General features: G+C 45.2%; 1 protein-coding gene across 1 annotated transcript in view; it reads left to right on the top strand.

Annotated features, from left to right (window-relative positions):
• Positions 1–20,911, top strand: part of ARHGEF5 (Rho guanine nucleotide exchange factor 5) — a 48,231-nt gene that overhangs the window by 17,689 nt on the left and 9,631 nt on the right. Inside the window, exons 4-7 of the mRNA XM_054817235.1 lie at positions 13,494–17,067; positions 18,879–18,960; positions 19,335–19,399; positions 19,763–20,025. Coding sequence (XP_054673210.1) covers positions 13,494–17,067; positions 18,879–18,960; positions 19,335–19,399; positions 19,763–20,025 — 3,984 coding nt within the window. The remainder of the gene's footprint in view (positions 1–13,493; positions 17,068–18,878; positions 18,961–19,334; positions 19,400–19,762; positions 20,026–20,911) is intronic.

Genomic DNA, 20,911 nt, shown 5'->3' on the forward strand with positions numbered 1-20,911 from the left:
TTTCCTCCTGTAACTCATTTTGCACATGGAGGTATTTCAGGCTTGAGTCTGAGTACAATATAGCTGATGGATCTTAGGGTGTTTTTAGAATGATGCACTTCACTCTCTCTTCTCTACCCCTCCCCAGGAAAGGTGTTTTCTCCTGGAAAGGCATGTTTCAGGTATAAGCAAGAAGAGGCTCTGGATGGGCAGTGGGAGTAGCACCAAGAAGGCTGCAATACAGCACACAACCCTGCCTAGACTCTACGCTGTGACAAACCTTGGGACGGAGAGAAGATGCTGTGGGGAGGTGGGCAAAGAGAAATGGGAGTATCCCTATTTTTATAGCAAATTATGGGTCATGGTGTGTTTTCCTAAATATGCAAGTGATTGAGAGAGATGGGTTTACCCCTCAAGTTGCTCAGTAATTTCTTAACAACATCTGGTGCTGTGTTGAAGGATGGGAAATACATTACTGCACTGTTGCTCTCTTCCTTATCCCTGGGTACCTCTGGGATGAGGGGATGTTCTCGTGGTACATAGGTGGGGACTGAAAAGGAAGCTATAAGGTGTTCCTATAGGCACAGGGTCAACACTGCTTATTTCAGTACAAGTCCTGTGCCATCTGCGAAGGCAGTCTTCCTCTGACCTTGCTTGTGCAGCCCACCTTATCTTCCTGCCCCTGCACAAGGAGTAAACCGAGCTGTTTTGTTTTAGAGAGGTGTGAAGAAAGGAAGATGAGCAATTTGGATGTATGCTGGAGCAATGAAATGTGCCTTATCCTGAAAGAGCAAGGCCAGGCATGCCAAGTTATGTCACTGTAGTTTGTGCTCTGACCAGTCACAAGGGAGGGTCAGGGCCATAAAAAACATCCTAAAATTCTGGCTGCATGTATAGAAAAATCATAACAGCTGAGTTGCCCAAGTGGGTGTTATCAGACGTACCAGAGCTGTTTTTCCTTCATTCTGTAAGCAGCATTTTTACCTGTTCAGCTGCTGAGTGTGTAATAATAGTGTTATCAAAGGCATAGAATAAAATCATAGAATCATTTAGATTGGAAAAGACCCTTAAGATCATCGAGTCCAACTGTTAACCTAGTACTGCCAAGTGGACCACTAAACTGTGTCCCTAAGCACCACATCTATGTGTCTTTTAAATATCTCCAGGGATGGTGACTCCACCACTTCCCTGGCAGCCTGTTCCAATGATAGACAACCCTTTCGGTGAAGAAATTTGTCCTAATATCCAACCTAAACCTCCCCTGGTGCAACTTGAGGCCATTTCCTCTTGTTCTATCCCTTGTTACTCAGGAGAAGAGACCAACACCCACCTGGCTACAACCTCCTTTCAGGCAGCTGTAGAGAGCCATAAGGTCTCCCCTCAGCCTCCTTTTCTCCAGGCTAAACCACCCCAGTTCCCTCAGGTGCTCCTCATAAGACTTGTGCTCTAGACCCTTCACCAGCTTTGTTGCTCTTCTTTGGATGCACTCCAGCACCTCAGTGTCTGTCTTGTAGTCAGGGGCCCAAAACACAGTGTAGGAAAATAGGCATCTGAGTGTAAAAGGGGAAAAATGGATTGTCTCTGACAGTCACAGTAGGATGACTTTAGAAAAGAACAGAACAAGAAAAGATGAGATGTGCTGCATTGTATGTGTAATGAAAACTGGCACGAACAGAAATCTGCAGTTCAGCAGGGTAATATGGAAGAAAATCTGCCCTGAAATGTATTATGTTGTACTAGAATGTTGCATTTGAAAAGTTAATTTAAAAGATGGCATTGTACAAAGTTTGGTTGTGACGATGAGAAAGAGTGAACAAAGTACATGGAAAGAAAAAGTACTAACAGATGCAGGAGCCAAATACAGAAATGTTGAGGTAAGCATGTGCAAAACCACCAACTTGGTTTTAAAGAACGGTTTGGTAGAGAGATACAGTTTTGTGCTTAGAGGTACCAAAAATACCTGATGCTGTATGTCCTAAGCTCATAAAATTGATGTAATTGTAGAAAGGGTCTCACCTGAATGTGGACACAGCGAGAAATAGACAGCTGTGAGTATCTGACATACGTGAAGTTATGGGGCAGGGCTTTCATTGACTGGGCAGTGAGATCTCTGCGGTACAAGTATGATACCAGAGTAACACTGGTCCAGAATGAGCCAAAACAACTAATTATGGATGGTACTTTCTGTGAAATGTGTCTATTATCTGTACTAAACAACACTGCAGCACAAGAGGAGAATATCTTAGTAATGTGTTTTGCATCTTGAAGAGCTTGGAGGCAAAAGACACAGAAGGAAAGAACAGAGTGAGCAGTCAATATATTTTTGGTGGTGAAGGGATTGCCTAAATAAGACTTTGCTTACAATTGCAATCAGATACAGAGTTTATAACAGGCCTTTGTATATTCAGCGTACTGAGCAGCCACTCCCTGACTAATCTCACAGTACGTCTGTGAGGTAGGAGGAGTTAGTATCAACTCAGTTGCACAGATGACCCTCGGACAGGCAGAAACTGGTGGAATCTGCAAGAATTAAGAACTGGTGATTCTGCTGGATGAGGTCTGGGGATGAAGGCACAGTTCTTGGTTGCCTTGAAAAAAAAGTAGTTATAATCTAAGCCTTCTGTAGATCCTTCCTTTGATGAATGACTGCAGTGGGGAATTGAAGGAAGGAGAGCTCCTAGTATCCTGATGGTTGTTAGGAAACGGTTCTTCCCATTTCAGCCTGTATTATCTTCCTGATGATAAGTTATCCTCTGTGGGCCCACTAGCTTGAAATTTCTAGGTGACCGCAACTGCGTTTAGCTAATTATAAGCTGTAGCTGTTAGAGGCTAGACTTGAAACAGCAGTCCTATGGGTACATTTTTATCACCTTCTGTTAGGGTAAATGCTAGTAGAGCAGGAACAGCCAAAAGTTCGGAGTACAGGGTGTTTCCCATGTGTGTGACAAAAGCAGTAATGCTGGTATCTCCTGCTGCAGGTATAGCTGTAATTAGACCTTCTTTAATGCGATCGCTTCTTGGGAGCTGATCTACCGTGATCTGTGTCATACCTCCTGTGTAAAGCGCTGCCAAGGGTGACAGACTAGATTTGTCACATCAAGACATGTGTCGCTGTTCATCACTTCAACAGCCTCACGGCAGTGAGGTGTAGCCAGATTGAACTGTCAGCGCTGCAGGATCTGCCACCAAGCAAAGGCAAAGCCGTTGCTCATAGAACAGTAGCTGGACTCGGGTTGTTAAACCCTCCTGCTTTGCTTTGCCTCTCCTAGGCAAGGACCACTGCCTCAGTGTCTCACTCAGCCTGCTTCGAGGGTGGGACCTTGCTTGTCTTGTCCTCAGCTCTCTGGCTCACTTGCAGTTCTTCTGTCCCGTTGAGCCAGGGACTTGCAAAAGTCGCTCGCTTTGTGCCATTGCCTCTCTGCTAATGTGCTGACCAGCTGTCTGTCACGTATGGAGGAGGCTAGGTGCTGGGTTTAGTAACAGTCAGCAAACATTTGTGCTGGAAACTGGGTTCCTCAAGCGCATCAGTCTGGCAGAGGTAAGACTGAAGACCCATTTTCCATACAGGAGGGCATTTGGGAAGAAGACTTTAAGGACTCTTCTTTCCGTCTTGCGCACGGTCCACTGACACGCTCATCCCCTTTCCTGGTACCCTCCCAATCCTTCCCCCTTCAAGCACCTCTGTTGCTCTTAGCTTTCACAAACTGCAACGATCATACCAGATTGTACTCTTTGCTGTTGCCTGTAGTGATTTTTTTTTTTTCTTTTTTAAAGTGCAGCGAAGCATTTTGCTGTGTGCTAAGTCTGATAAACTGGTTTAGGTGAGTTTGATGGGCAGTGTCAGAAGTTACGACTGAGAGCCACCTGTGAGGCTGAACTGGAGGAGCTCCGTTGTATCTCATTGAACTTGGGAGAGAGGGGATGTTTATGTGTTTGTTTATGCCCCACTGATCAAAGCGTGTTGCAGGTAATGGGAGAGACAGCGAGCTGAGTCTTAGATTTCATTTAACTGGTGCCTATAGCTTCCCAGGGGAAGTTTCTCATTCATGCTAAAGTATGCACAACTTCAATTAGAATATAGCATGCATGCTTGTGTAAGTTGGTGGATGTGAGTACTTTGGAGGATGCGAGGACTTTGCATTCCCCAGCCGGAGCTGGCATTTTGTGATCATGTCATAAAAGAGGTAAAGGAAATTGTATTTGGTCTGTATTACACTATTAGTCACAGTGACTGTTAGGAGTTAAATTGCCTCAAGTTATAATTTCTCACTAGCACACTGAAGTCATGAGCTTGGGGTGAATTTAAGGAACTCAGACCTTGTCTGCATCTCCATCTGGTAAGGTGGGACCTGGGAGGGGAAAGAGCGTGGTAGTTCTACATGCCACACGGTTGAGGAAAAGGAAGCTGTAGGCCAGTCAGGAGTCGGAGTCAATGTCTTCAAAGATGGCCAAAGGGCAATCTCGGGATTTTAATTGCTCAGCTAGTACCTGAAGAGCCATGGAGCCATCAAGGAGTACTATTTTAGGAAATCTTGAAGGGTGGTGGTGGGAAGCAGACTGTACCCCCTCATTCATATGCAGAAAAATGAAAAGGGAGGGAGGGTTAAAAAAAATCTGTAGTTGTTCCTTATGCATTGAAATTCATTTAATTATTAAAGTGGGGAAAATATTTTAATTAGTACATCATAGAAATGCTAGTGATATTTCTAAGCAGATATAAAATCTATACTTTAAATGAATACAGACTTGGAGCTCTACTGCACATGAAACTATGTGGGCGTAATTTTTGCCCATTGATAGATAAGGGGAAGTATTGCTGAAATAGAGAATATCAGTATTGTTGATCTGGCTGTGCTATTTCTTAATTTTTTTTAAGGTTATACCTGTAGGGCTCCACGGTCTTTTATTTATTTTTTTTTTTTAATTTTTATAATATGCTGTGTTAATTACGGTATTAGAAGCTAATGCTAAATCTTAATGACAGCATCTATGAGCTGTAATTACAACTATAACCTTTGAAATAAAGTAGTGGTAATTGGTGAAGCTAGTTATAAAAAGCATTTCATAAGATTGATGTATATCAGTTACACCATTTAAACCTTTGATTTATACAACTTTTCACTGCTTGTTCTGAAAGACAAGGTCACAAAAATGTCTTCTCCCTCCCCTTCCATTTGGAATATTTCCATGCTAGACTTTGCAGAGGGTTTGAGGAAGTTTCCAGGGCTTTCCCTAGCATTTCCTTCATGTTGTTACTTGTTTTCAGAGTTGCTCACAGGGGGCTGGCTCCTTTGAGTTGAGCTGGCTACCATGCAATGTCCTCATAGACCCAGTCCTTTGCTGGGAAGAGAAAGCTGTGTTTGCGTTCACGGGAACAGTAGAGTCAGTGGCAATAAAGAGACAAGGAAATGTTAAACTCTAAAATAACGTCTCCCTTGGAAATGCTTGTAAATCAGATTAGAATATCCCACTTTCCATAGTACCTGCTTCTAACCTGGAAAGGTAGCCAGTACTGAAAATGTAGAATTTCCCTGCTGTGCTGCTTCTGTTCTGCGTGGGTTGGCGAGGGTGCACCTGTTTCTGCGTTTGAAGCGTTTGGCAGTCACACACAGCAAGACACCTACGCTGGAGCGTCAGGGACTTGCTTGTAGATCCTGGGTGTGGTTTCACAATAACTTAGGTCTAAGTCCAGGTTTCTGCTTTACAGCTCGCAGCTCTGTTGCCCAGCCTCTTATTCCTGTCTGCTCCTTGCAATTGCTGCTACGGCTTGTATATCTGCGCATCCAGCTACTGCAGGGAGCTATCATTTTTGCCTTTATTTATATTTTTTTCTCCTGTGTCACACCTTTATGGCTGCTCACATCGCTCTGCTTCTTGGTTGTTTTTATGGCTACCCTGAGCTGGTTCACATGTGGTCACGTGCGCGCTGGCGCATCAGAGGTGATGGCAGCAATCTGGGTGTACATTGCTTTACTCTGCCCTGTGCTGTGTCAAGTCTTAATCAAAATTTATTAGGACCTGATTGCAGGTGGGGTTGGGTGGTCTGTACAGTCAGCAGTGGCAGAAGGAATTGAAGGAGCTCTACATCTTTTAAGAACTGTACCATAAACAGATGAACTTTGCAGAATATCTGCAAATATCTAAATTGGGCCTGATGAATTTGATTATTCCTCTTTGTTAACCCAGGTATACCACAGCATATTTCTCTGTCAGCCTTTTAGTTTCTGGTAGCTCGTGTAGCTCGCTGGATCAGGTCTAAATACTCTGCGAACAAGTTCAGTGTCATCAGTCCCCAAATTACTGCTGAAAAACAGTAAGCAGGTAGGGGGGAAGGGGGAGTTGTCCTTCCTCTTGTTAGTCACAAGTTAAGGCTTAACATCTTGGCTTAAAAAATGGAGATAAACCCAGACAGCAAGATCTCATTTTTGAGCCATGCTTTGTTTTTCAGGCCTTTTCCACACCCACTAAAGGCCAGACATGCATTTTTCTTAATTGTAAGCCAAAATTCTCACATAACCACATTATTCTAGGAAGTGGGACTATATGAAAACCAGAAAATACTGTGATGCACACAGTAAACCTATGCCAGTTGGCCATGCATGCGTTACACTGTGAGTAACAACAAGTTTTCCATGTGTTTGCATTAGTACCTTCCTATTCAGCACCCACACAATTCCTGTGGCTTTGGGTGTGTGAAGCTATTTTTCCACGGGGAGAGGGAAGGGGTCCTCGCTGGTGCTTTCCCACATTTACATTTCTTATAACATTTTATTTATATCTAATACTTTTTCCTCCCAATAGCAAACATGTCTCATTGTACTTGTTAGCTTCTTTAGTCTAAGTACACCAATTAAATTTCCAAGAAAGAATGGTTTGTTCCCTGAAAAGCTGGGTGAGGAGAGGGTTGCACCAAAATCTATTTCCCCACGCACATCCTTACATCCCTTTTGGATAGACTTTTTTTTTTCCTTTAGCTGCAGTTTTCAGTACAAAGCTGCACCACTGTATTGTACAGTGTTGCCCATATATTCATGGCTGGGTATATTTTGCTGTATAGTTAGTCAGTTGTCCTGCATTGCTAAAATGTTCCAGCTTTGTATCTTCTGTTGTGTAGGGCTCTGACAGCTATGGGTAATGGCAGCAAGAAGTCCTAGAAGGTGGAAGGTGGAACTTGATCTGGCTGTGAAAGAGGTTATATTATGTGTTTGCCAAGAACATCAGACATGATAACTTCAGAGGGCCTTTTTGCAGGGGAGGACAGTTTGCCCTAGTTCAGTTTGCTGAATATTGTTCATCCTTATCTGCCTGTAGCTTAACTGTGCTCTGGTACAGGTAACGTGACAACAACTGTGATCAGCAATGGTTCCACTGTGCAGTCTGGGCAAGGCCAAGCTTTCAAGTGTGTTTCCAAGCCCTTTGATGTTTTAATGACATTTGCATCTGTCAAAATGGTTTGGCGCAAACATTAGCATTCTTTAATCTGAGACTCAAAAACAGCAGCGTGGGATTCTGGCTCATGCTTTTGTAGCATAGAAAGAGACGATGAAATTTCTGCTGCTGACTGGTGAATCTCTCCCATCTAGGTCCTGAATCGCTCTGGTTAAAGAGGAGCTGGGAGGTCCTCTAGTTTATAGCAAACCTGCTGTCTAGGAATGCGTACAGCATGCTGCTAGCAGCCAACACTCCATAAAAAAATCGTAGCATATGTCTTGGAGGTTCTTGCCTCTTTTTGTGCCCTAGATGTTTCTGTTGATCATGTCTTCATCCCTGGAGTTTGTAGAGAAACCTGCATAGAGCAACTTGCAGTGACTCTGCACATCACTTTGGCTGAGGGAATTCTTCCTCTGTCCGCCCAGTACTGTCAGTAGTCTTTCTACTAAGCTACAGCAGTGAGAACTACACCATTCTTGTTTGTTCCCGTACCAGAAGACTGCAGAATATCAAGACTTATCCAGTGCTTTTATGAATATAAAGCTTAAGCTCTGCTTAAAGTGAACCAGTTTTTTTGATATACAGGTGGCCCTATTTTATCTTAAGACTGAGTGATTTTTGTAGCATCTCTGGGAAGTGCAATGTGCAGCCCAAGCTGTGGTCTACACTTGCTGTTTGGCAAATGTTCAGTAGCAACTTCGAAGGTGAAATTTTGTTCTATCTAATGTTTCTTTGGCTTTTTTTTTTAAGTTAGCATTAAGTATTATAATCCACATAAATGGAAGCAAATGTAGGAAAGGTAACTTTTTTTTTCTGAATTAGCAAATCATTATATAATTAATAGATTCGGTGTATCTCGAGTGTGCCTACCATGAGTGAAAGCTAGTGAGGTGCTACTGGGGTCCTTAAAACTCAGGCAAACTGTCTGCACCGGTGTGACCGAGAGGTCTCATTCACTTTTCCTGAGCTTCAGTAGCAGTTTAGATCCATTTTCCGGGAGATTGGGTATTATTGATAGGTTTGGTGGGGTTTTTTTTCCCATGCCTAAGACACTTGAGGTGGCTCCTGGTTCCCAGAATACTAACGGCACATAGACCATTCAGCATAGCAGTAGACTCAACATTATTTTGGCACATACCTTTTTAGATTACTTATTCTTTATGTTCTTTCCTTCAGCAAGCTCCATCTGCTCTCCATACCCTCAAAACTATCTCTACGTAATGTTATTTCTCTCCTTCATTTTTATCTCTAGTGCCCTGTGTAATCTCTTCCTGAGCTCAAGAGTTTTGACCCCACTCCTTCACCTCTCTCAATGCGCTGTACAGAGATAGAGCAGCCCAGGGTAGTGCATGAAGATCAGTAACTGTTTCTTTGCAGAGGAATACATGGGCGTCCCTCTTGTGGAGGGGGCATCCAGCTGATAAAGCAGGTCTAAGCATGGCATGAGTAGTTGTATCAAAATAAAAATGGAGACCTGTGGTAGGGCAGGCTTTGTGTTAGAGCAGTTGCACCTACCCCTTCCCCAAGTGTCTCACCGAACTGACAGAAAGCATGGCCTCCCAGGAGAGATGATAACTCTGGTGGCAATTCTTCTGCATGGTGAGCTCTAGATTTTGTGAGGAGAAAGGCAGGCTCTGAGCTAGTTGCCATCAGCCCAGCTCTGGTATCTGAACATGTGTCTTGAAGCCGATTAAGCTGAGCTGGAATAGCAGGAAGGGGCTTGGGGCAGCCTTGTTGCCCCTCGGGTGAGCGTTACAGCCTACACAGAGCTCTTTCCTGTCTGAGCTGCAGTGCTTAAAGCTGGCTTTGGCATTTTTACATCAAGTTGTGGCCACACCAGCAAGGATATGTCTGAGTGATGGAATGCTTGGGAAAGCCTTTGTTTTAATAAGAAAATCAGTGTCTTTGTCCACGCCACTCAAAGACAGTTGTGAATGGCTTTCTCCTCTCACGGCCAGAAGCTCTTGCTGCTGTGTTGGCGAAAAGGAGGAGGGCTGGGGAGAGGAGCCCTCGCTGCAGTGACCAGCAGCCCGGCGGACCATGGAGTGTCTCTGGCTGCCGGTGCAGCTCTGGTGGGGCAGCCGGGCCAAGCTCGTCATTGCAGGGCAGGGCTTTCTCTGCCGGGAGCATGTTTGCAGCAGCCTGGGTGTTTGGGCTGCCCCGGCACCCGTGGGGTGGGGAGTGTGGCCCACCCCGCTGTGGGGGCCAAGGCCAGCACCATGCAGGGAGGGTGAAGGGGGCACACTGAAAAGCTAGGTTTCTCCCTGGTTTTGGAGGAGAAGGAGGATCTCGGGGCTCCACTTAATTCTGTGTTGCCTTGTTTCCTGGCTAGCTGAAGGGCTTGTCTGTGCTTGATAGTACTTGTTATTTCTCCTTTCTTGTTTGTTGGAGGAAGGGGGGGAGGGAAGGTGAGGTACTTTCTATTTAAAACCAGAAGTGTTTGTCATCTACATCCAGGTGAATTAATCCACACTGGAAGGAAGGAATTATGACATTCATATTGCCTTTTGTAATCTGGGAAAGCTATGGATGGATGCGTGCATCATCACAGGAATTGCTTTGTCCACTAGTGCTTTCGCTGCTGTCCTGTTTTGTTTAGCTGGCTACCTTCTGCACCCTTCCCCTTTGAAATCTTGTGCTCCCTATGGCAGTATGACCAAGCATTGCCCATTTGTTTTCATGCTGGTGTGTGTCCAGCTGCACCCTCTCATGGTTCCAGCTTGCAGTGAGCTTGCGCACCCAGAGTCACCTACAAGTTAGGTGGCAGCTGCTTTGTGCTGCTGTTTGCATGTGAGCTGAAGTCCTGGATTTCTGGGCCCTCCTGGGAGAAGAGTGTGGCTAGCTTTATGTCAACAGGGGCTGTCAGACCACCTCACTTGAGAAGTACTGTCAGAGCATATGAGGGAGAGATGGCACTCTCAGCATCTGATCCAGAGAGATCAGACTTGTAAGCCCCAACAGTGGTAATGGTGAGATTTCTGGGACAGTTTGTATAGCCTGCTAGAAGCTGGCAGTTGTCAGATAGACTCCTATACGCTTGTCTGTCATGTTATTGGGCGTCCTGCAAATGCTGATTGAAAGTTTGCTTTGGCTAGCCTAGCTCCTGGGGGTCTCCTGGGCTCTCCTCTGGTTAAGGACCAAGCTGACCTGCAGTAGGAGCATAATGTGGCAGTGCTCCGTAGGCAATCTCTTCCAGTAACTACGGGGCTTTTGTATGTAGCTTCTCCGTATATGAAGACTACAGGTGTAGTCAGTCTTATTCTATTATTTTCTCTCCCATCTCCATTAAATCCTTATTGCAGAGACATCTGCGTCTTTCACTACGATGAACCAGCCTTCAAGCAAGAGCTTAACTGTTTCCCTGACTAGATGTGTGAGTCCTCCCCCACTGTCTCTGCAGAAAGTTTGCCTGTCCCTTCTCCTGCATCACTTCTCAAAGCTTCTCTCTTGCTTTCCCTGAGGTGTGCAAAACACCTGGCAGTAATGTGATGAGACAAATCTCACTTGGCAGCTTCTAGTGTTGATCTGCTGTGCACCTCCCTCTACCCTGTCTCCCAGTATCATTGTGGAACTGCTCCAAATGCAGCTTTAAACTTGTCCTTTCACCTGTCCAAATCCCTTGCAACAGAGCCAGGGAAGTGGAAGCTGGGTCTTTGAGCTTAATAAGAGGAAATCCAGTATTGTGTACATCTGTAACAGCACAATGAGCAAGAGGTGTTCTTCCCCTCATGGATTGTGGGCTTGAGTTTGAGGATCTTGCTATTCAGACCTTTATAGGCTGTCCTGTCTTTATTCGTAGTAAACCTTCCTTAGCCATCAGCTTGTGTCCAAGACCACCCATCTCCCTAAACAGTCTCTCTGCTCCCGGGGAGCCTGTTTTTGAAAACTGTCTGTATTAGGTGCGATAAGCAGTACTTTTCCTAGTCATGTAGCAGGGGAGACTCACCTTAGGTAGTAGGAAGAGCTAAGAGCAGCATAGCACAAGAGTGATCTGACATGATCATGGAACCTTTGTTAAAGAGAAGTAGACATACCTATTGGGGACAACTTAGGTAAAGTTGATCCTGTCGTGGACAAAGTGGATGCTTACAAGTTTATGACCTTGCTGCTTTCTGTGCTTTGCTGAGCTCTGTCGTTTCTGTGCTGCAACTTCTTCCTGACAGTCCTGTACCTTCTTCCCATGTGCAACAGTTTCAAAAGATGGTTTAGCAGCAACAAAGTAGTTGGCTGTGAATTGACAGCAGTAAGACGTGGCAGAAGCCTTGTGGGGACTTTCTGAATGGATGTATCTCTTTGAAACATACTGTTTGTTGAAATTATAACTATTCATAACCACTTGCTACTTGGGGAGAAAATTCCAAAGTGCTGAGTAATCCTGGCTTTGTAAGAAATATTATCTTTTCAATATATAAAAATTTTAAAGATTCCATGAGAAAAAAATATTCAGGAACAAAGTTAGCTGATGAGTTAACTTAGTTAACTCCAATTTTTCCCCCATTTTTTTTTAAAGCTACAAGATGATGAAAATCCCCATGATTAAGGTGTATATAGCATTTCAGTTCTAACTCCAGAGCATGGACTCATTGCTTTCAGAGCAGGTGTTCTGTTTCACTTGATGTAAGGGAAAATATAAGCTAAACCAGCTTTCAGGTCAGGCATGCCCTGGCCATGGAGTTAGCTAGGACAATTAGGCCAGATGTAATCATGCCCTTATTGCTTTTACTTTCTGCGTGGGATCAGAAAAGTTTACTTGTGACTACAGAGCCACTCCAGCACAAGGAAATCACCACTGATCTCAAAGATTTCTCTTTCTGTGCAGAGACTTTCTCTATTTGTGACTCTCCCAAGTTGAAACTGTCACACACACACTCCCAAGAGCAGTTGAAAGTCTGGAAAAAAATGCTATTCTTAAAATTGTGGGGAAATTAGAGAAAGAAAAAGTGTATAGATTTGGTTGTCTGTCCTTTTTTTTCTTTTTTTTCTTTTGAGCTTTGCAAATGGTCCAGGGCAAGGCCTTGGGGCTTTTCTGCCACTAAACTGCTAGTGGGCTTTTACCTGAAGAAATGTGGAATGGTTTCTCTGACCAAAAGATGCAGGACTACATGTTCCTGTCTGGTAACTTTGACAACTGTTAGATAGGATGAAGGAGGAGAACGCTGAAGCTTTATTCAGGGGGACATCTGACTGTGGCTGCACATTGCACCAGGTCCTTCAGGGCTAAATTACAAGTTCTGATATGACTGCAAGGGTACCCAGTGTACATGAAGCGGCCCAAAGCAGCAATTTATAAGCCATTTCTGATAAGCAGGGGATAGGGAATAGAGAAGACAGGCTAGAACGCTAAAGAAAGTGTCCCAAAGGCAGAAGAAAAGGGAGGGGACCAACTAAGGTTTGTCTTTTTCGCATGTCTTTTAAGGTAGGGATTGTGGGTCATGGGATAGGTAGAAGCCAGAAAGATAAAAGTGGTGAATCAGATTCTACCATCCTTTTTACAGACATTTCCCAAATGTACATTCCCTAGTGCTTTGTCATGTCTGAACTTCAAATGTAGTAATGGATGGGAAATTCCACTATATCCTTTGGGAAACTGTCCAACAATCCTGAGATGACTTTTTTTTTCCCCTCCCTAAAAAGGTAGACTAAATGATGATGTAGTTTCTCTTTGTAGTCTGCAGATATGTGCAGACACACCAGAGGTAGTCCTCTCAACGCATGTGGTTTACAGCCTTCAAATATCTTGCGTCTTGTGTCATGTCCTAGTTATCTGTTAATCAAATTGTTACACTCCTGTGTCTTGTTAATCAATTCCTGTGATCAGCTGCAATAAGGCCTTGTGTTGCACATACAGAGAGATCTGTAAAGAGAGCCATCAGCTCCAAAGTACAGGCCTTTCCTGATAGAAATCAAAGATATCTCTAAGACTCGGCTAGCCACTAGAAGAGGTCATGAGTATTTGTCCACCATGCCTCACAAAAATTAATGGAGATTATGATGATTTTCTTGTTTTCTGAATGTTCTCTAAGCCATTTAGATCCACTGTATCATTCTGTAGAATAACAGAAAAATGCATTTTTCTTTATCAGGATGTGTCACTGATGGAGTCTGAAGAAACCAGTGAGGGAGGTACCACTCCCCCAGAATCCAGCAGCACCAGTGGGGAAGCCTGGGATTCTGCAGCAGTCAGGAGAGAGCATCATGCCCCTCCCGCATCAGCCGAAATGAGCATCAGCCCATCTGACTCCGCAAAGGGAGCAGAGCTCAGCACTCCCAAGGACTGCCTTTCTGCTCCAGGGCAGGCAGCAGAGATGCTGGGCAGACCCTCTAACCCTGTGCAAAAAGTGCCAGCAGGACTGGAACAAGAGCAAGGTGATGCAGAGCCTCAAAAAGGACTCTCAGAATTGGAAAGAGAAATGCTTTTGGAGGAGAGTGGACTGGATAGTTCTGTGAAACTTAAGCAAGTAGAGCTGGTTGACCTGGAAAGCAACCAGGAGTCTTCCTCTCTCGGCACAGCCCAGGATGGTCCAGCCCCTGGCAATGCCATCCTGCAGGCTGTGGACCTCAGTGCTGAGTTTCCTCAGTGCCAGGCAGAACTGGCTTTTCAGGGCTCAGACCCTCGGGCCCAGCATCTGAAATATCCTTTGGCTGATGCCATCTCCTCTCAGAGAGAGACACCTAAGTGCTTCTTGGTGTGTAAAACTGTTTCAGAGGGGCATTATAAGGCTGAACCATTTCTGGATAAGTTCTCCACAGATTCTTTGCAGGAGGTTGATGCTGGTGCAGAGCAGAAGCAAAACAGCAAAAAAGTGGCACCAGCAACTCATGAGCAGCCTACCTCAGAGGAAGGAGCAGAGGACATGGCTAAACCTTACACTTCTGAAGATGCTAAGGAAAGCGTAAGAGCACTCCAGGCTTTGGAAGAGAATGCAGAGTCTTCCTCTTCCAATCAATTGTCTTCCACCCTAACAGATGACAGCCAAATAAGTTCACTACAAGCAGAAGGAAACATCTCAGCTGGTGAAGCAAGGAATAGCAGCATGGTCAAAGACCAAGGAACAGTTCCTAAAAAAACCTCATCCACTTCCAAATGCCTTCGTCTTAAAGATGATCACAGAAAAAGAGAGGGCAGACCTGCCTCTCCAGCAGAGAGTGCCTTCCAACTAAAAGATACTGCTAAAAAAAATGAGGAAGTGAATACTTCACAGCATAAAGAACCAGCACAGAAGGTGGCAGTGTCTGAACTTCAGCAGGAAGAGGAGAAGAAAGAGTGCAAAGAGCAGAACCTGCTGGAAGAAGGAAAATCTTTGGAGCCCAAAGATCAGAAAAACAGGGAAAGAAATGAACAGGAACAACAACTGCAGATGGAAGAGCTCAAACTGGAGGCTCCATCATCAGCTTTTGGGTCAGAGATATCTTCTGTTCCCAGGCATAATGTGGACTTGTGTGGTTTGGAGAAGGTTTTTTTGGCTGAGCAAACAGCATCAGCATTTCCTCTTGGGGAACCTGTCTCTGTGGGTCAGCATCCTGGTGAGGATGAACTGCTGAAAGCTCATGTCACAGAAGGAGGTTCTGGATGTCAGCCACCCACTGCCAGCCCTCTGTCCTCAAATAACCTGAACCCAGTGGGTAAAACTCCAGTTGTGCCTCCACACACATGCCATATCTCTGACCAGGCAGAAGACCTAGAAGATTCTGGCCGCTTTTCCATTGGTGGTCAGGATATTGGAGAAGCTGACTGGGACGACAGGACAAGACTGGGCAGGGAGGATGAGCACAATGATGGGCATGGAAAGACTGTCCAGAAGTTTGACAGAAGAGATGCACCACTCTGGGGAGGAGTGGCAGCACCTTCTAGCGCAGAGAACCCAGAGGCTTCTGTTCTAGCACACCCTTCTTCTGGTACCAAGAACTTGGAGCCACCTGATCCCATAGATCCTCATCCCATTACAGAAAATTTGGGAAAAGCTGAGCTTCAGGACTTCATTCCAGCTTTACCCTCAGAGCTCACCGCTATGGCTTCAATGTCTGGCCCACAGCAAGAGGATGCTAGTGGAACAGCCTCTGTGACTGCTGAGGACTGTCCTGGCACCAACCTGAACAAACTGCTGGACTCTGTAGAGAAGCCAGCCAACCAAGCCGCTTCTGTACATGTGCAGGACCCAACATCAGGGGAGACTGCTATTGTAAGTACTGATCCAGGTGAGGCAAACACTTCCCATGAACTCCTTACTTCTGAGGAAGGCTTTCATGCAGATGTTAGTGGCCCATCTTCTTTCTCTGTAATATACACGAGCTGTCTTCCTCTAGAGGGGAGCCTTCCTGAGGATAGGAGGACTGTGGCTATCATTGCAGGGCCTCTAGAACCACCCCAAACACCAGGCAGGACTTCCACTCCCTTGAACCACCCAGAGACAATTCAGCAAAACACCCAAGGAAAAAGTACCATTTTCCAAGGAAAAGAAATGGGACCAAATGTGGATCGTGAAGCACAACAAATGCCTTTACTTGATCAGTCCGATGGCAGTTTATACCAAGAAGAGCCTGGGTCCAGAATCTCCAGTATCCTGAGGACCCTAACTTGGCCCTCTAAAGAAGATACGGTCCTTGCAGTGAACCAGCAAGAACAATCTCTGTCTCCTGTGTCCCACTCAAGCCTACCTCTGGTGTCTGAGCCTGATGCCAAACAGCTTCCTCATCCTCCTTCCTGTGTCCAGAGCCCCAGTCAAGCTCAGGCCTCTGCACTTAATGCAAATCACCTTGCCCAACCTCCAGCCCTTGAAAGTTACCAGCCACTGGCTCCTGTACCCTACTCCAGGCCACATCTCAACTGTGGTATGGATGATAATAAGTTACTAGCCATGCACCCTACTATAAGCCATCCTCTCCGGACTGCCGCCTCTGTGTCTTATTCTAACACTGTGGCCTCTGCTTCTGATGGAGAAAACGTAGCAGAGAAAGATGACCTTGTTCCAGTAATCAGAGAGTGGGATCTCAGTGACTCAGGTACCCGCGATACAGAGACTTCTGATGACTCAGGGGTCAGTTTGTTGGCCAAAAGCTTTTCTGCTGTTGGAAGTGAGGCATTGGCTGGCTGCTCTGACACCAGCCCTGAAACAGCAGACCAGCACATGGATATACAGTATGGAAAATCCTCACCTGACCATCCTTCTTGGCCCTCGCTGGAAGGCCTGATAACATCAACAGGCTCTAAGAGCAGAGACTCTGCACAGCCACTTCCAATGCTAGCATTCACCAATCCAATCCACTTCCTCCAGCTCAGCTCTCCAACCAGAACAACCTGCCAAGAAGAGGAGATCTCGGGGGAGCTGCGATGGGACCAACAGGCAGGCATCTTTCGTGTGGACACAAAGAACATCCAAGCTTCATTGGCAATCACAGAGAAAACAGAAGATGAGAGGAGGGTCAAACAAAGGCTGGAAGGAGAAGGAGAACACCGCTTGGTAGCTCAGCCAAAGGAGGAAATGCCCAGACATACACCCTTGGAGAAATCATCAAGTTGGCCAGACAAAAAATCGATCAGGGTAGTTGCACAGGAGCCGGCAATCAATCAAGAAAATCCAATTAAACGCCGAGTAAAAAGCAAGGACTGGCACCGGCAGGGCCTGAAGAGGACGTCAGTACCACCAGACATCTTGCAGGGTGAGTACTCTCCTCCACTCCCCTCAACAAACTTACTGCAGATACCAATAGTGTAGGATTAAATTAAATAGGCAATCTGATAGAGAGGCATGATTGCTGAGAGCTCAGCATTGCTCTTGTGCCTTTCTGGTAATACTAACTCCAGCCCTGTAGCCCCATTGCTGTCCTGCCCCAAGGTTCCCTGCTCCCAGCTCCCCCCTAGCTCCTTTCCGCTGCCTGTAGCCAGCGCATCCTGCTCGTTCTCTGAGTAGGGCTGCACTCTGGGGCTCAGTCCCCTCATCTCACAGTAACACCTGCAACAGAGAGCTTATCTCACTTCTTGGATCCCTCACCCCTTGACTTTGCATCCAGTTTCTCTTCTTGTCCTTTCTCCATGTTTAATGATCTGTTACCCTTCCTCAGTAACACGGGCTATTTTGGCCTACCTGCAGGAATGAGTTTCTTGGTGGGGCTCAGTTCAGAGCTGCTGCTTGTCATCTCTGCCGCCATCACATGGCCGTTGCATTTTGCTGCGCTTGCAGCGGCCCATTTCCAAACAGTATAGAAAACGCATGCACACACCCTCAGTAGCCCGTATCTGTTACAGCATGTTTTAGTTCCTTGTTTATTTGCTACCTCCCTTTATTTTGCAACTGACACCTTTAGGTTCCAATTTGACCTTCTGAAAGAGATGATCTTCCTGAGAACGTAGGATTTGAGATTACAGATAAGAATGCAAATTTGTCAAATCCAAGGTCCCAACTTGCATAGAAGCCAAATCACTGATGTCACAAATGGAAAACATGCATCTTCTGTAATGCAGCTCAGTCAGACAGTACTTACTGTCAAGATGCATGTCTGTTCTGTATTATCCCTTACATGATCTTTAAACACACTTGCTTCTTCTCAGCTCTTAGTTTATTTTCCAAGCTCCGCAACATACTGGATTTTTGGCACAGAGGAAAAGGAGGGGAGCATGAAGGGGTATAAAAGGTTTGGCAGCACTTCAGTCAAAATTTGTTCATGTGTTTGACCTGTAAATTCTTGGTTCCAAATTTTAAAATATTCAACGGTATTGTCTTTCCCCTGACCCATACTTGCAACTCAGTCTTTGGGCTTTCTTCCTCCTCCTGCTTCCAGTGAATTTTGTATAGAATTTCCTCACACCTTATTTAATTAAATCCCTCACAAAATAAAAGAAAAATCCACGCTGTCCCCATTTTACATAAACAGAAGATGACTCAAGCAGCAGTTTGTGAATGCTGACATAGCACATAAATATGAGAATTGGATGACAGCATTCATTCTCAGACTGCATCCCTTCTAAAACTTCACAGGAGTGACTTTGTTTGATGTCCAGCACTTCTGCTCCAGAAGTCACTGAGAGTTTGTGGGGCTCAGTGTCCACAAAAGAAAGTCTAAGACTTTCAGACATGACTAGTGATTTTGGGTCCATCAATCCTCCGATGCCTAGCCCAAGGTACTGAAAGGGGAAAGGCAGCGCCAAATAGGGCCCACAGGCAGTGTCTTTGCTTGGGCAACTGGAGAGGGAAGCTCTTAGAATTACTGTCTTCGCTGCCAGTGTCAGCCGTTTTCTTTCTATGAAAAGCAAACATGGCTAAGTAACAGGTGTAAAGTGTAAGTAATGTCAAGGATTATTAAAACCAGAATGTTTCTGACCCAGAAATAAAGGTCAGGAGGGCACCTGTTCTCCAACCCAAGACCACTACTTAGGTGGGGTATAGGTAAGTGGTATCTGTGTATCATTTGGATGGTAGCTTGACTTCAAAAATGGAAGTAAAGTGTTCACTGTATGCTTGTCTCATGTGCAGAAATCTCTCCTGTTACTTCGGAGGAAGAAGCTCACAAGACACACAGGGAACCACCAGTCAGTTCAGAAACAGTTATATTGCGGTAAGTCTCTCAAAGGCCCCTTAGAATTTGCCCCCATCCCTGCATAGCACAGACAGCTGACACTCTCCATTGTTCCTGAGGGACCAAAGCTGATGATAAGGAGAAGAAAACTATAATAAAATTACTTAGGTCTGTGTTTCAGTGTATGCCCTCTGGGAGACGACCCCATTGCAACAGAAGTATTTCTATCCCTTCAGGGATAGTATTTCCATCAAGTCAAATTTTGTTCTTCGTTAAGTAACGCCTGTGGAGTTTGAGCATGTTCAAAAGAGAGGTCCTTTCTGTGACAGATCTGTTACTAAGATTTGGATAAGCCACCTCTGGCGCTGTGCTCTTCATTTGCTCTTTGTTTCCAAATCCATATTCCCTGACAGAGAGAAGAAACCTGCAGACGCAATGGAGAACTTCAAACGCCGGCACTCCAAACTGATCAACTCCTGTAAGTACCTTCTGCCAGAAGTGCTGTGGCAGACCCCTCTCCCCCATCATCTCCCACCTCTGCAGTGAGCACAAAGGAGAGGGGCTGCTGCCAGATGGTAGCAAGGAGGGAGCGTTAGAGAGTGGTGTTCAGTGGAGGCAGTGAAACTAGAGTCCTGCAAGTACCCTCAGGCAGCTGGTGCACTTTGCTTATAGCAGTATGGTGGTCTGATGTATTCGGTGGTCTGATGTATTCAGTGGTCTAATGCATGTAGTCTAATGTATTCAGTTATCCTAAAATGAGACAGTAACAGTTTTCTCCAGATTGAAGCAGAGGGCAAGTGGGTGCTGTAGAAAGTATAAATGTATTTGCCTCTCTTCACAGCAAGATTGCTGTATCAGGAGTACAGTGATGTGCTTCTGAACAAGGCCATTCAAAGCCAGAAGAGAGTGGATTCCTTCGCAGAGGATATAGAGTCAAGTTTCCCAAGCTCCCCAAGGCTACGGAGGAAAGTGCTATCTCCTCAGGACTCATATTTGCAACGTCTGTCTGTCTCATCCAACGCATCCCTCTGGCAGGACATCCCCATGATACGGGGCAGCAGAATGCTACTCAATATGTCCCGCGATGAGCAGAAGCTGCAAGAGGTAATGGACAGATGAAACAAGGTAGATGGGTGGTCTGTAGTCAAGAAAGCAGTCCCCAGAAGGGTGTTTAAAGTGGAGAGCAAAAATGTCTGATGTGGGAATGCAGGTGGTTGAAAGCAGGTATCACCTCTACCCACGGGGATGTGGTACCAGTGCTTGCGAAGTAGTACAGTGCTGAAGTTCAGAACTGTAGAGAAAAAGAGCACTGAAGGACAGACTCTGGAACCTGTCGGTAACTTCATCAAAACAGACATGGGGGAATTGGAACAAGATGAAACAAGGAATTTTGAGTATGTTCAATGCAAAAGAGAATATTAAACTAGAAGACTTCCAGCATTCTCCCACACATAAGCTTATGAGAGATGCTAATAAAACCATGGTGAATTGCAGTTCCTGTGGTAGTGTGAGTTTACTACATTGACCTCTGTGAGCTGCAGGGCTGAGAGGAAACAGTAAGATGTATGGGTTCAGCAAAATCATACATAGAGAAACTGGGTGAGGAAAATGAGAGGAACTGAAAAGTGAAGGACCCTGGGAGGACCCAGAGAAAGAGGCAAAAACAACAGCATGGGAAACATGATGAAGGAGAAAAACATGGGTGACGTGGATGCTGGAAAACTTATGGGAGCATGTAAAAAAGGAAACCTAGTGAAAGTAGAGTTGAGGGGTAATAAAAAGTAAAATGAGAGTAGGTAGCTATTTTCCTTTTAAGTCGTACCAAGTCTGTCTGTCTTTAGAAATGGCATGCTTCATTCCTTCAGTAATTACATGCTACTTACATCATGTACTGGGAAGTTTTCTTGCTTTGCCCTGTCTCCTCTTTGTAAGACTCCTCACAGACTTGCCTAGTCTACTGATGCTGTGCTCCCTTCTTTTATCTCTCAAG

This window comes from Grus americana, chromosome 1 (genome assembly GCF_028858705.1).
Source record: "Grus americana isolate bGruAme1 chromosome 1, bGruAme1.mat, whole genome shotgun sequence".
Taxonomy (NCBI): domain Eukaryota; kingdom Metazoa; phylum Chordata; class Aves; order Gruiformes; family Gruidae; genus Grus; species Grus americana.